Genomic DNA, 13,255 nt, shown 5'->3' with positions numbered 1-13,255 from the left:
CTCGACGAGGCAAGGAAACTTTTATCATTGAATTCTCATTGAGAGCGATGCAAAGTATCTTAGCATTATATATGAACGTTTCAAAGCTATTTAAGCTCATATTTGGCAATTTCATTTTACTAGCCTAGAAAAGGTTTTTCTTTCATTGGAACTTTTGCTTCCACAAAAGAACTTCAAGAGTCCATGTGCTAATTAATAAATACAGGAAAATGCTTACAAACTAGAAAAAGTCTGTTTGATTACTGCCTTTGTGGTGAATTTTCCTCTGTTCTTTCGGTAGCATATACTTAAAATACGAAAGTACATTTCTTACCCAGAACCAATTTTGATATTCAGTATAAACAAAACGAAATGCCGTCGCCAGAGACTGCTTCTGATAATAAAAAACCAAAAAGCAACCAAAAAAATAAACCTGTAAAAAATAATCAGAGGAAACCTGCAAATTCTGGTATGAGAACGAAAATTTATAAAGCTCAAGTGGATAATAACCAAGTCTTTAGAGGTAGCAGCAAAAAAGGAAGCACAGAAAAATGCTGTTAAACTCCAGCCTGTTGGAATTGAAGACTCAGATAAGGAGGAGGAAAATAAAAAAGAGACTACTGTAACCAAAAGCGTAACTGCTGGGGACGAAGAAGAAGAAGAGCAAATTTGCTTTATTTGTGCTGAACCAATTGCGTATACATGCATTCTTCCCTGTAATCATCGTAAGTTATCCAGCAAAGAAATTAGCTGCAGTTCATGCATTTTTACTAACCTTTAATCAAACAGGTATGTGCCATATTTGCGCCATACGTTTGCGCGCTTTGTACAAAACTAAAGAATGTACATTCTGTAAGGTCCCATGGGACGTGATTTCAATTACCCAAGACCATGATATGGATATCCGAGACGTTGAAATGGATAATTTTCCATTTCAAGACAAGAAGCTTGGACTTCTGTATGATAATCAAAAAGTACAAGACGAATGCAATCTTTTACTTCAATTCAATTGTCCAGAAGAGGCTTGCGATATCACTTGCAAAGGATGGTTTGATTTGAAGCTTCACTGTAAAGTGACGCATCACAAGTATTTTTGTGATTTATGTATCAACCACAAGAAAGTGTTTACCCATGAGCATACCCTATTTTCTAAGAAGGGATTGACAAAGCATTGTGAAGTAGGTGACCAGGGTGCTGATCTGGACGTTACTGGGTTTAGGGGACACCCTAAGTGCGGTTTTTGTAGCTCTCATTATTATGATGACGACGAGCTTTACAAGCATTGTCGTGAGAAACATGAGCGTTGTTATATTTGTGATCAGCTTTCGGGTCGTCCTACCCACCAATACTACAGAAACTACAATGCCTTGGAACGTCATTTTGAAAAAGACCATTTTGTTTGCACCGAAAGGGAGTGTGTAGAAAGAAAATTTGTGGTTTTTGGTACCGAAATTGACTTAAAAGCTCATCAATTAGAAGAGCATCCTCAACGACTTAGTGCTAAAGAGTTACGAGAAGCACGCACAATCGTTCCAGAATTTGAGTATGAACCCCCAGGAAGCGGTTTGGGAAGAACTCGCCGAAACCGAAAAAATCCATCCAATGCTTCCACTGAAGAGGCGACTTCTTCATTGGCAAACTTGCATTTATCTCGTGAAGAGATTGCTCATATAAGACACGAAGAATATATGAGTTCGCAACAAGCTCGTAATGCAAATTTTGGATTTGCCTTATCATCGCCAGCGCCATCTGCCGCAGCATCTTCCAGACCAGTTTCTACAGCAGCTCCCAGAACCGGTGCTATCGGAAAGCAAAGGGCCTTGAGAATAGAAGAATTTCCTTCGCTTAATGAACTTTCGAACCCCCAAGCACGGGTGAGTCAACCTTCCCCTAGTCCTGTCCGCACGACAGTTGCAGCGAGTAGCCGTACCTCGTCTCCTGCCATTTCTCGTATGTCATCATCTCAAAATCTAAAAGCTGCTGCTACGGCCAAGAAAGGCTCTCCCATGGTTTCTAATGTACAGGGTCAACACCAGCAAGTTATTGACCGGATGATGAAACTAACAGGTTTTGACGAGAATAAGGTTAATGAGTTTAAATTTGCAGTTTCGTCTTTCCGTGGAAATGTGATGTCGGCTCGAGAAGCTATGGATCGTATTACCAGGTTGGTATCCAAGCCACAAGAACAACTTTCAGGAATTATGAATCATATTGCAGATTTATTAGAGAATAAAGATAAAAGCAAAGAGCTTCTTGAAGGATGGCACGAATGGAAGATTATGAATTCTCAGGATCAGCCTCATATTGGTACAAATAATGCCAATTTGTTGCGCTTAAAGAAATCAAATCGAACAGCTGCTCAAACTGCAAGTGTTTGGAACCGTATCGAAACAGCCGCTAGACATAGCGGGCCCGCATTATCGGCACCTTCGTCTAGAAGCAAATTGAAAGCTTCGGCTTCTTCTCCAGCTCCTGTCAGAAACGTCAATACTAGATCCCTTCCTTCTTGGGGTATACCCACGAAAACAAGATCATCAGCTCTGAAAATGAATTCTGAGGTTGATTTTCCTTCTCTTCCTCCTTCTACTTCGAAGAGGATTCAAGTCCAGATTGGCAAAAAGCCAGCGCGTGGAGCAGATTTTCGGGCTGCTTCTGAAGCTCAAGCAGTATCCTCTGCCTCGGATTCGGCGAATCGACCTTCAGCTTCGAAAAAAAAGAATGGAAAAAAGCAAACTGTTTTGTTTCACCTAGGTTAATGGACTTTTGTACATAATGAGTGTTTAATTAGTTGATAAGTATGTGATTATAGAATAGGCATATGACAGAAGGTTGTACTTCCATGTTTTTTTTGAATAATATGACCTTATATTAGAGATGTTTTGCTATGGCTACTGCATACAAAAGCCCACTAGACCCAAACAAGCCCTTCCGCAAAATCCTTTACTACCTATTTTCCTTACAATGAATTTGGAATCTTTATTTTGGTGAGTAAATGTTCGTTCGGCTTCAGTAAACTAGATAACAAAACAAAACGCGATAAAAAGCAGTCATAAAGACGCTAATGGAGATTACATTGTAAACTAAACTTGACTAGAGCCAATATGGAGAAACTTGGATAGAAAAGATACTCGTATGGAAATCGATTCTATTATCTCATTGAATTCATGGTGGTGAAACGAACTTCAAACTGTAAATAGAATGAAAACAAAAGCTATGAAACCTGAAATTACGATATAAAGAATAGGCCTACTCGAAGCTTTTCTAGTTGCAACTTACCAGCTAGAAAAGTCAAAAATAGGCCAATAGGAAATGGTGACAAACCAGTGACTAAAGAACTTGTGTCGGGAGACAAATGAACAGATACAAGGAATTGAAAAAATCGTTTTAGTTGCACATAAAACTGATATAGATGATTAGCATTGTTTTTTTTTTTATAATAAATGATATACCATAAAATTAATTCCAAAAAGTGTTTGATGTCTAAATAATCTATGATAAATGACGAGGTAGTCAGTGAAGAAAGGCGGTTGGATGTATTGCCAGCAGGAGGATGTGAATAGAATGTAGGACGGTAAGAGTGTATATTGCCATAAGCTCATGCAGGAAACGATGAACAAGGAATACTTACAATTTCCTGCAGAAAGTTCGTTTTCTACGCAAAGTAAGTACCCAGGAAGAGAAGACTCGAAGGAAAATGCAGACGGCAAATTTGAATAGCAAAGTAGAGGGAAATAGACGGTTTAAAAGTTATTCAAAGCCGTCATTGTCTTGTTCTGCATCCAGCGGCAAGATTCTAATCCCTAGAAGGCTTGAAACAACTTTTGTTTTCGCGGTGATTCGATTCCAGTAGGCGTCGAAACCTGCTTCTGTATTTTCGTGTTCATTGTGGAACGGCAAAGCGTCTAAAAGTGTTTTCAACTGTTCCAAATGCTTTTTTGCCTTTTTCACTTTCGGTTGTCTGACATTCTCGTCCTGTAGCCAAACACAGACACGTCCATAAATTTCACCGATCAAGAGAAACTTTTCGTACGCATGTTCTAAGCCAAATAGAAAGGCCTCCTCGTACCCTTGCTGATGTCCCACAGCCGTTCCCTCGTCGTATCCTTTTTGGTATTGGATTTGTTCAAAATCCGTCACTTCCTCCCACTCCATTCAGCAAGATGGTAGTTTTTTTTTTCTTTTTTTTTTCAGACTTCGCTCTTTCGCCTGTTGTCCAGGACTTGCTAGATGCGTTGCATTCCCTTCGTATTTCGATTAGTGAGCTCCACCATAGTGGCATAAACGAGGATGCATCCACCAAGTCAAGACCGGCTAGCTTGGCTGGTGGTTCTTTGGACAGAGGAAGGTTTCTGCATAATTTGAATTTGCAATTGATGCGCTCTTGTAAGGATTTTGTATCTTTAGTATTTGAATGGTGAAAAAAAAAAAAAAAAAAAAAAGAATCAGGTACAGTGGTTTTGAAAAGTACCGTCAACGATCTTTTTCTATTGTGCTTGCTCGCTCATGGTTCAAAAGAGTTGCTACCGTTTCAGAAAAAGTTTTGTGTTGAATTGAGGAAAGGAAATGAGATCAATTGTTTACTACAATGATTTTTTTAAGCCTTGAGGGTTTTTGTCAAGAATATTCGGCAACAAAAGAAAGCAAGTCTCTGTCTCGCCTTGGTGCTGCTGCTGCTGCTGTAAATGTTACTAGACAATATTGCGGCTAGAAACGTATTCAAGAGTATGAATGCTTCACCAGAGAAAGGAAGAGAAAACGAGACACCATCACAAGTCCACTCCGTGGATGGAAAAGAATATCGTCTTTTTCTTTTTTTTTTTGGGAAGCAAACAAGCTACCAAGAAAGCAGCGGGTAAAACGTAAGAGAAACTGTAAAAAAGGAAAGAAGGGATGAATGAATAAAAAGGAGATCATAGAAAATCAAATGTGATTCTTTTCCAGAAAAAAAAATCAGGAAAAGCAAAGTATAACGCTCTCTTTTTTTCTTAGTGCCTTTTGTTTTGGATGGCTGTTTTGTTTCCTGTGGATAGCTCATGAATGGCACGAAAAAGGAAAATAAAGCCAGGAAAAGAGATTGCAGGAATCCATGGAAAACTACGTGGATCATCTACCAAACTCGTAAAGAAACGATGAGCATTAGAAGAGCGTAGAAAAAGAGAATGGATGGAGATGACATTGAATTAAATCGAAAAAGTATGAGGAATTAAGAAGACGAAGAAAATATGATAGGAATGAACAAAAGGAATTCATTCATCCATCCATCTATCAAATTAACGATGATAATATCTACCGATTTCGCATTTAATCGGAGGTAGCGTTCTTCAAGAAAGTAACGACATTGTTACGGTCAGCGGGCTTCTTGAAACCAGCAAAGGCCATTTTGGTACCGGGAATGTACTTCTTGGGGTTTTCGAGATAGTCAAACAAGGTGTTTTCGTCCCAAGTGATACCCTTGTCGCGGTTGGCTTCAGTGTAAGCGTAGCCTGTAGCTTGACCGGTCTTACGGCCAAATACACCGTGCAAGTTAGGACCGACCTTGTGAGCGCCGCCTTTATCGACAGTGTGGCATTGGGCGCAACGAGTCTTGAACAAGGAAGCACCTTTCTTTTCGTCACCGGGAGCGTAAGGCATCTTGACAGGTTAAAAGAGAATGATTACACAAGAAAAGATTGAATGAAATCCGCAAAAAAGGTAGAAATTTCAATGGTTTTTTTGAAATTTCGCAAAATTGGTTTTTTCTGGAGTTTGCTAAAGAAGAATTTCAAGCCCTCCTATTCCCCATTTATATTGATTGCATGAATCCTCATTGGATGTTTTCCTCCGAAATCTCTGACGCGCCAACCAATCCTCACAGTTACAATAGGCGGGGTACATCATCGTTATCTTCTATAATGTGTGGAAAGAGCGGTTTGTTAAGTATTTTACTGCATCGTAACGAACCCTAACGCTATGGCTGGGATGGAGAAAGACGGAAGAAATGAAATAGACTGGGTATGTTCGATGGGAGGTGTGCTGGTTGAGGCGTTTCGTCCTGTAGCAGAGAATCGGTTAAGAAATTAAAAGTATGGGTTTGAAAAGAGCGCGAAAGCTCGTTTCACACTTGCTCTGATTTGTCTATTGGTATGAAAGACTCGTTTCTATTAAATATGGGTCTGGTTTAGAGACTCAACGGGAAATCTTATGAAGATAGAAAAGGAAAATGAAGGCGATCATTAATAATCTCTTTTAATTCTCTTGTTTTGATCCTTTAGGATATCTCCTTTCGAGTTGGTTTGTTTGTAAACAAACCCCACAATGAGTTGAACTTTGTAAATAAGTAAATAAGCGTCAAAAAAAAAAAAAAAAAAAAAAAGAACCCTTTTCAAACTAATCATGTACCCATTTTTTTAAACGGCCTCTGTTCCATAGCTTTTGCCTTGGAAGGCTGGTATTGTCTTATCATATCAAGAAAGTGAGTGAGAAAGAGAGAGGATCCGCCGATATGGAACTGTGTGGTAGATAAATCATGCTCAAGGAATGGAATGCTTTGCTTTGCTTGGATCTTACAAGACCCAAACTGAATTGTTGGGCATAGCTGGAACTCGTTACCAAAGGATTGTCTTTTTCGTAAACGATTCGTCCGAGCAACAACGCTTCTTTGAAAACAAAAAGAAACGAAAAGAAACCCCAATTGATTGCAGCATCTGCGAGAAAAAGGTCATGACTTTGCCTGCCGTGTCACAACCAAAAGTCTACTTGGCAGGAGACTTGGTGTTTCGACCCGATGCTTACGCTATATTTGAAGAATTGAAAGCAATTTGTCGTCAAGTCGGTGTTGTTGGAATGGCACCCTTCGACGGTCAAGAAGAAGTGGAAGATATGGAGCCAGGGATTGCGACGAGTCTGGCAATTGCTACTCTGGACAGAAATTTGATGGACGTTTGTGATGCTGGCATCTTTTGCTTGGACCCTTTTCGTAGAGCTCCAGATATGGATCCAGGGACCGCTGTCGAGTTGGGGTACATGAGTGCGCAAGGAAAACCGCTTGCTGGATTTACTGTAGACGGGCGAACGTACCCAGATAAAGTACAGGCTTATCGAAAAAATGCCTGGGATGATGAATTGGTCCCTCGAGCCTCCAAGGGAGGATCTGGCTCTTTGGAAGATGCTGATGGACTCATTGTGCATTCCGAAGGCATGGTGCAAAATGTCATGGTTGAGGGATTCATTCGAATGTCCGGAGGTATCGTCAGTATTCACACTTCCATTCATGAGGCTTTTCGAATCGCCATCACTGCCTTGGTCCAAGAACTTGCCCAACGGGCCAAGCAAGCATGAGCTGTTTTATAGATTAGCTCTCGTTCAACGGTCAAAGCAGAACCCTTTTAACGTGCAGGCTCCTCCGAAAACAAATGTTTTTACCTTTGAGCATTTGAGTATTAGGTTTTTTGATTTTTCTCGGGTTTTGTTTATGCACACTCTTCTTTTCAAAAAGCTTTCTCATGTCACTACACGACAAAACCAAAAATCCACATTATTACTGACCTTTCCACTACAAGATATTTACAAAACTTTGATTACCTGTCGCTTCCTGAAAACTCATGACTAGCAAGTTTTGCGACCAAAACGAAAAATTAGGGATCTGACAGATTCAAGGTTTCCTTTTAATTTTAATTGAATAAATTTATTTCCTTTTTCTGTTTTTTTTTCCCTTCTAATAGGCAAACTGTTTCAAACCATGTATGTTCTGCTCCTCTCTCCGTATCCCTAAAGAACTCACGCATCTTTCCCTTACCAACTACCACAATTTCGTTGGGGATTTGAAACCAACAACTTGTTGCACTTTCCTTCTTCTTTTTACGCGTTTTAACTTGATCTTAATTCAACGTTAAACGATAAAACCTTGCTGCTTCTTTCTTTTTATCGTCTCATTTATAGATTCCCCGATTCACGCGTTTTTTTCCGCTGGCTCTGCTACACGTTCGCGTTTTCGCTTTCAAACTCCTTTTATCATTTGCGTGGTAATAAATATTAAGCTCTGATCTTTGTTTGATTTTCACAACGAAAGCTCAGAGTCATTCCACCAATTTACACCATCTTGACTTTTTCAGCATAACTTCTCATTTCATCCCCTTTAAGATTTCTTTTTCACTTTGTGAACAATATAGAATCTTATTCTTTGGTGAAATATAAGTTTTAGACTACAGCTTAAAATAAAAGTCTACAGACTCTTTTTTAGGCTAAATTTGTGAATCGGATTCTTTCGTATTCCTTCCCTATTACCATACCCCAATCTCCTTTGATTTCCTTTATTTTTTTATCTTGTTGGTATAGGTATGCACATTATCAAGAGATGAACACAGTGGACAGGCCTTGTTCTATCGCCTCCGCTGGTAATTGGTTTCTGTAAAGCAAACTAGCAATGGAGGGTGTTTTGCTTGAAAGTAGATTTGTTTTTTGACTAACCGATAAATTTGTAGTCTTCCCTACCCTTTTTTGGTTAAGGCTTCCTAATTTGATTCCTCCCTTTTCTCTACTATTTGTTTGGTCTCCGACTATTCATTTCTTACTTGTCGATAATCTTAGCATTTTCGTTCAATAACTCACTCGTTAATTTTCTTTGACCAGCCCTATTTGGTTTTCTAGGAAACGACCCAACAGATCCTTTACTAAGTTTCTACATATCCGTTAGTTATTATTTGTTTTATTTTTTATACAAGATGACTCAACACGCTTCCAATTACTCTTTTGTTGTAGACCCTCCTGCTCGTCTTCACAAAGATGCCTCCATTCCCAAGCCTAACATATCCAGCATGGAGGAGTACAAAGCCATGTATGAACAATCCATACATGATCCTACTACCTTCTGGGGGAAAATGGCTCGCGAAATAATCCACTGGGAAAAGCCTTTTGAAACTGTCAAGCAAGGGTCCATCGAAAACGCTGATGCTGCTTGGTTTACTGACGGTTTAATTTCACCCTGTTATAATCTTGTCGACCGTCATGCCATCGAGCGTCCTAATGACATTGCTTTGATATATGAAGCTGATGAACTTAATGAAGGCCGCAACATCACTTATCGCCAACTTTTGGCCGATGTATCCCAATGTGCTGGTGCATTGGCTTCCCTTGGCGTTACCAAAGGTGATCGCGTTGCCATTTACATGCCTATGATTCCGGAAACTGTTATTACTATGTTGGCCATTATTCGTTTAGGTGCTATTCACTCTATCATTTTTGCTGGGTTTTCTTCCGAATCTGTGACTGATCGTATCAATGATTCTTCCTGCAAACTCATCATCACCTGTGATGAAAGCCATCGTGGTGGTAAACGTATTCCTCTCAAGTCTGTTGTGAACAGAGCATATCCTAACTGCCCCACTTTAACCAACGTCCTTGTTTTCCAACGTTCTCCTGATGCTTCCACCGCCATGGAAGAAGGCCGTGATATTTGGTGGCACGATTTGGTACCAAAATTCCCCAAATATTGTCCTCCCGCCGTCGTTAACCCTGAGCACCCATTATTCCTTCTCTATACTTCTGGTAGTACTGGTAAGCCTAAGGGTGTCGTCCACACGACTGGTGGATACTTGCTTGGTGCTGCTGCCACTTGTAAATACATTTTCGACCTCCATCCTACCGACCGTATGGGTTGTGCTGGTGATGTTGGTTGGATTACTGGTCACACCTATATTGTTTACGGACCCCTTATGATGGGTTCTGCCACCCTTGTGTTTGAAGGTACTCCAGCTTACCCCGATTATTCTCGCTATTGGAACATTGTCGAACGCCACAAGTTAACTCAATGGTACATTGCTCCTACTGCAATCCGTCTTCTTCAGCGCGCTGGTGACGAGTATGTCAAGTACGACCGTTCATCTCTCCGTGTCTTGGGAAGCGTTGGTGAGCCCATCGCTCCTGAATCATTTATGTGGTACTATAATGTGGTAGGACAAGGTCGTTGTGCCGTAACTGATACTTATTGGCAAACTGAAACTGGTTCTCATATTGTCTCTTCCATGGGTCCTATTACCCCCATGAAGCCTGGTTCTGCCACACTTCCCTTTTTCGGTATTGACGCTGTAATTATTGACCCTCTCAACGGTAAAGTAATTGAAGGCAATAAGGTTGAAGGTGTTCTCGCCATTCGCAGTAGCTGGCCCAGTGCTGCCCGTACTGTCTGGAAAGGACATGATCGTTTTATTGACACCTACTTGAAGCCTTATCCTGGTTTCTACTTTACTGGAGATGGTGCATATCGTGATGAAGACGGCTATATTTGGATTCGTGGCCGTGTTGATGACGTTGTAAATATTTCTGGTCATCGTTTGAGTACCGCTGAAATCGAGGCTGCTTTGATTTCTCATGATTCTGTCGCCGAATCTGCTGTTGTGGGTGTCCCTGATGAACTAACTGGACAAGCTATTAATGCCTTTATTCTGCTTAAACCAAATGCAGTCGCCAATGTTGATCTTGAAAAGCAGCTAATTATGAGCGTTCGTTCTACCATTGGACCCTTCGCAGCTCCTCGTAAACTCATTTTCAGTGATCTTCCCAAGACTAGAAGTGGAAAGATTATGCGTCGTATTCTCCGTAAGATCCTTGCTGGCGAGACTGATCAGATTGGTGATTTAAGTACTCTTGCCGAACCCAAGGTGGTGGAACACATCATTCACGCTGTTCATCATACTCACCAAAAGAGTTCTTAGAATAGATGATTCAAATGGCATTCGCAAAAGTAAGCATATGTGCGGGGAGGTTTTGAGTTATGGAATCGTATATTCCATATTCAGTTCCTTGAACGTTTAGATTAAGCATAACTTTTTGATATCATGAAAAGTTGTCCAAGAGCTCATGAACTTTTGATAAAGCTGTACATTTTAATTGTGTTGATAAAGAATTGATTTCATATTCTTCATTGTGATTAATCAGTATACAAACAGCCCCCCAGTAGGAATGACTTGAGTAGATTTTGTTTGGCAGTGTAAGACTAACGAAAAGGCGAAGGAACATGCTATGTAGTGAAGTACAAGTGAGTTGCTTACGAAAAAGATACTGAAGAATGGAAAGCGAAAGGCAAATAGAGTAGTAAAAGAATTGACTTTGAAGATTAAATAAGTACATAAAATGAGGAAGAGATAGAGAAAAAATAAACCAAAATTAAATAGATTCGTCATGACTATCATGAAACAGTTTACAGAAGTCTCAATATTGCTGGAAGAATAGGGAATCTGGCGCATGAGAAAAGCAGATAGTAACAAACGCGAGCAACAGAAGAAAAACAATAACAATAATAATAAAAATAAAAATAAAAATAAAAGTAGTTCGTTTGATAAAGCAAGAATCTTAGCAGCCAGATGAAAAGATAGAATCATAGAAAAAGGAAAAGGAAAAGGAAAAGTAAAAGTAAAAGCATACGGAGGAAAAAGTAAATGTATTAGTACAATAAAATGGAAAAAAAAATGAGGACAGACATGTGATGGGACAACCATCCAATTTGTTCGAAACAGAAATGTTCAAAAGCCAAAGGAACCGAGTTTAACAAATAGGATGGAGAAAGGAAGGAAAGTTAAATTGTCTCACATGCCCAAGTAGCAAGTATGATTTGGAAGAGAAAGCGAAAACGGTTAATCCTCGGTAGAGTCACTGGACATGACGGCCTCATTCTCCTCCGTTCTAGGAGACTCAAGGATGGTTTCATGAGCTTTGCTATCTTCTTGGGGAGTCGGGGTGGGCATGTCGTATCCAATGACATTACAAAATTGTCTCCATAGATGATAGCGGGAATGGTCGATTTGAAAAGAACCATTAGAGCCCTGGTTGTCGTTGGTGGTTTTCGTGTCGTAGTCTTCGGGAAGACAAAGCAGAAGCCTTTGGCTTTTCATGAGCAAGTCGGCGTCACAAACTTCTGAACGTGAAGTTTCCCCCCAAAGATGCAAGAGCTTCTGATATTTTTTTTCACCAACCGTGTCGCAAACAGAGCGAAAATATTGTTCGTTACATTCTATAAGGCCTTTCATTTCCTTGGGACGATCATTGAAGGGTAGAAGAATGCCTTGACGGATGGGTTGAAGGTCAATGTGAGCATTACTACTAAGACGACGAGCAGCCATGATGAAACAACAAACAAAGGTTGAAGAAGAGGGAAAAAAGAAAAAAAGAAAAAGAGAAACAAAGATCTATAAGGACGAATTGGTGCCTATTGAAGCGTACGTAGTGGCCACAGAGAAAAGCACAAAGATAACAGCAAAGAAGCACAAGAACAAATTTTAGAAAAGGGATGCAAGACCAATTGAACAATGTAGGTCAAGTCAAGTCAAGTCAAATCAAATCAATTGAAGCAAGCTAATGGTACAAGGAAAAATGGAAAAAGAGATGACGACAGTAACGTTCTGAAACAGGAAGAGCGGTATCTTGCAACGGAGGAAAAACAGAAAAGAATAAAATTCACAACAAAAAAAAAGGGTCCTACAGGAAAGACTCGAATGGGTTTCTGTTTGGCAAACGATAAGTGTAGTGGCGTACGTTGACCGGATTTCTATGATACAAAGGCTGTATGTTCCCTTCTGGGTAACAACAGGAAGAGGAAATCGAAGAATGGCAAGAAGGACAAGCCGTGGAAAGAGCAGTTTGAAATGAATAAAAAGAAATTTAAAATTAAATTAAAATTAAAATAAAATAAAATAAGAAAAAGAAGTAGAAAAGTCAGGAAAGGGTCAACCAAAGCAAACTCGTAGATGTAGAAACAAGAAATCGTCACCAAAGAGAAAAGGATCCTTTTTGAAACTATCTTTTTTTTATTTTTTATTTTCTACTTTTTATTTTTTCTATTTAATTTAATTTTTATTTTTATTACAGTATCCTTCTGAATCGTGACATACTGTACAAGAAAGCGAGTTTCCATTTTTTTACCGTTGACTGCTATATGGCATTCCCTTCCTGGTTACACTCTCGACCCATTGTACGAGCATATGCTTACATTTCCTTTCTCTAAAAGCATAGCATTTCTAAGATTCGTCAAGCATCTACGTCATGTGTGGAGAAGGATAAGGTGCGAAGGCAAAATGTGGAGAAGAAGGATGTTTGAAAAGAAAATGCGAAAAAAAAACCAAAAGAATATTTAAAAATATACTAATTGATTCAAAACAATTTATTGCTTGTATTTCTTTTGTAGTTTCTCTTTTCCTTCTTCGATCGCATTTTTTATTGCATCCCTATTTCTTATTGGACGTTGCATAGCCTTCAACCATTTTCATTGGCTCCTCCACACCATTCAAAACAGGTATTGGAGATAGAT

The 13,255-nt window shown here is 39.6% G+C and overlaps 6 protein-coding genes and 1 non-coding gene across 7 annotated transcripts; 4 read left to right on the top strand and 3 right to left on the bottom strand.

Moving 5' to 3' along the window:
- Positions 1-351: 351 nt before the first annotated feature.
- SOMG_04758 (ubiquitin-protein ligase E3 involved in rescue of stalled ribosome) lies at positions 352-2,735 on the top strand (the record flags this gene model as incomplete). The annotated part of the gene is made up of 3 exons (XM_056183536.1): positions 352-448; positions 501-704; positions 769-2,735. 3 exons carry the CDS (start codon positions 352-354, stop codon positions 2,733-2,735), a joined length of 2,268 nt encoding a protein of 755 aa, XP_056038893.1.
- Positions 2,736-3,218: 483 nt separating this feature from the next.
- Positions 3,219-3,377, top strand: snR46. The gene has a single exon (XR_008803712.1). It is a non-coding gene; the product is annotated as a box H/ACA small nucleolar RNA snR46 (small nucleolar RNA).
- Positions 3,378-3,726: 349 nt separating this feature from the next.
- Positions 3,727-4,131, bottom strand: lto1 (CIA machinery involved in ribosome biogenesis protein Lto1; the record flags this gene model as incomplete). Its single annotated transcript, XM_056183535.1, has 1 exon — positions 3,727-4,131. The coding sequence occupies one exon, from the start codon at positions 4,129-4,131 to the stop codon at positions 3,727-3,729; it is 405 nt and encodes a 134-aa protein (XP_056038925.1).
- Positions 4,132-5,280: 1,149 nt separating this feature from the next.
- On the bottom strand, positions 5,281-5,610 carry cyc1 (cytochrome c; the record flags this gene model as incomplete). Its single annotated transcript, XM_056183534.1, has 1 exon — positions 5,281-5,610. The coding sequence occupies one exon, from the start codon at positions 5,608-5,610 to the stop codon at positions 5,281-5,283; it is 330 nt and encodes a 109-aa protein (XP_056039162.1).
- An 885-nt stretch (positions 5,611-6,495) lies between these two features.
- SOMG_04754 (nucleoside 2-deoxyribosyltransferase) lies at positions 6,496-7,296 on the top strand (the record flags this gene model as incomplete). The annotated part of the gene is made up of 1 exon (XM_056183533.1): positions 6,496-7,296. One exon carries the CDS (start codon positions 6,496-6,498, stop codon positions 7,294-7,296), a length of 801 nt encoding a protein of 266 aa, XP_056039164.1.
- A 1,382-nt stretch (positions 7,297-8,678) lies between these two features.
- acs1 (acetyl-CoA ligase) lies at positions 8,679-10,667 on the top strand (the record flags this gene model as incomplete). The annotated part of the gene is made up of 1 exon (XM_056183532.1): positions 8,679-10,667. One exon carries the CDS (start codon positions 8,679-8,681, stop codon positions 10,665-10,667), a length of 1,989 nt encoding a protein of 662 aa, XP_056038928.1.
- A 918-nt stretch (positions 10,668-11,585) lies between these two features.
- Positions 11,586-12,071, bottom strand: SOMG_04752 (Schizosaccharomyces specific protein; the record flags this gene model as incomplete). Its single annotated transcript, XM_056183531.1, has 1 exon — positions 11,586-12,071. The coding sequence occupies one exon, from the start codon at positions 12,069-12,071 to the stop codon at positions 11,586-11,588; it is 486 nt and encodes a 161-aa protein (XP_056039168.1).
- Positions 12,072-13,255: the final 1,184 nt, after the last annotated feature.

Source organism: Schizosaccharomyces osmophilus, chromosome 3, assembly GCF_027921745.1.
Source record: "Schizosaccharomyces osmophilus chromosome 3, complete sequence".
NCBI classification, from domain to species: Eukaryota; Fungi; Ascomycota; class Schizosaccharomycetes; order Schizosaccharomycetales; family Schizosaccharomycetaceae; genus Schizosaccharomyces; species Schizosaccharomyces osmophilus.
Note: the sequence above shows the minus strand (reverse complement) of the source record. Positions and strands in the feature narration are given on the sequence as shown.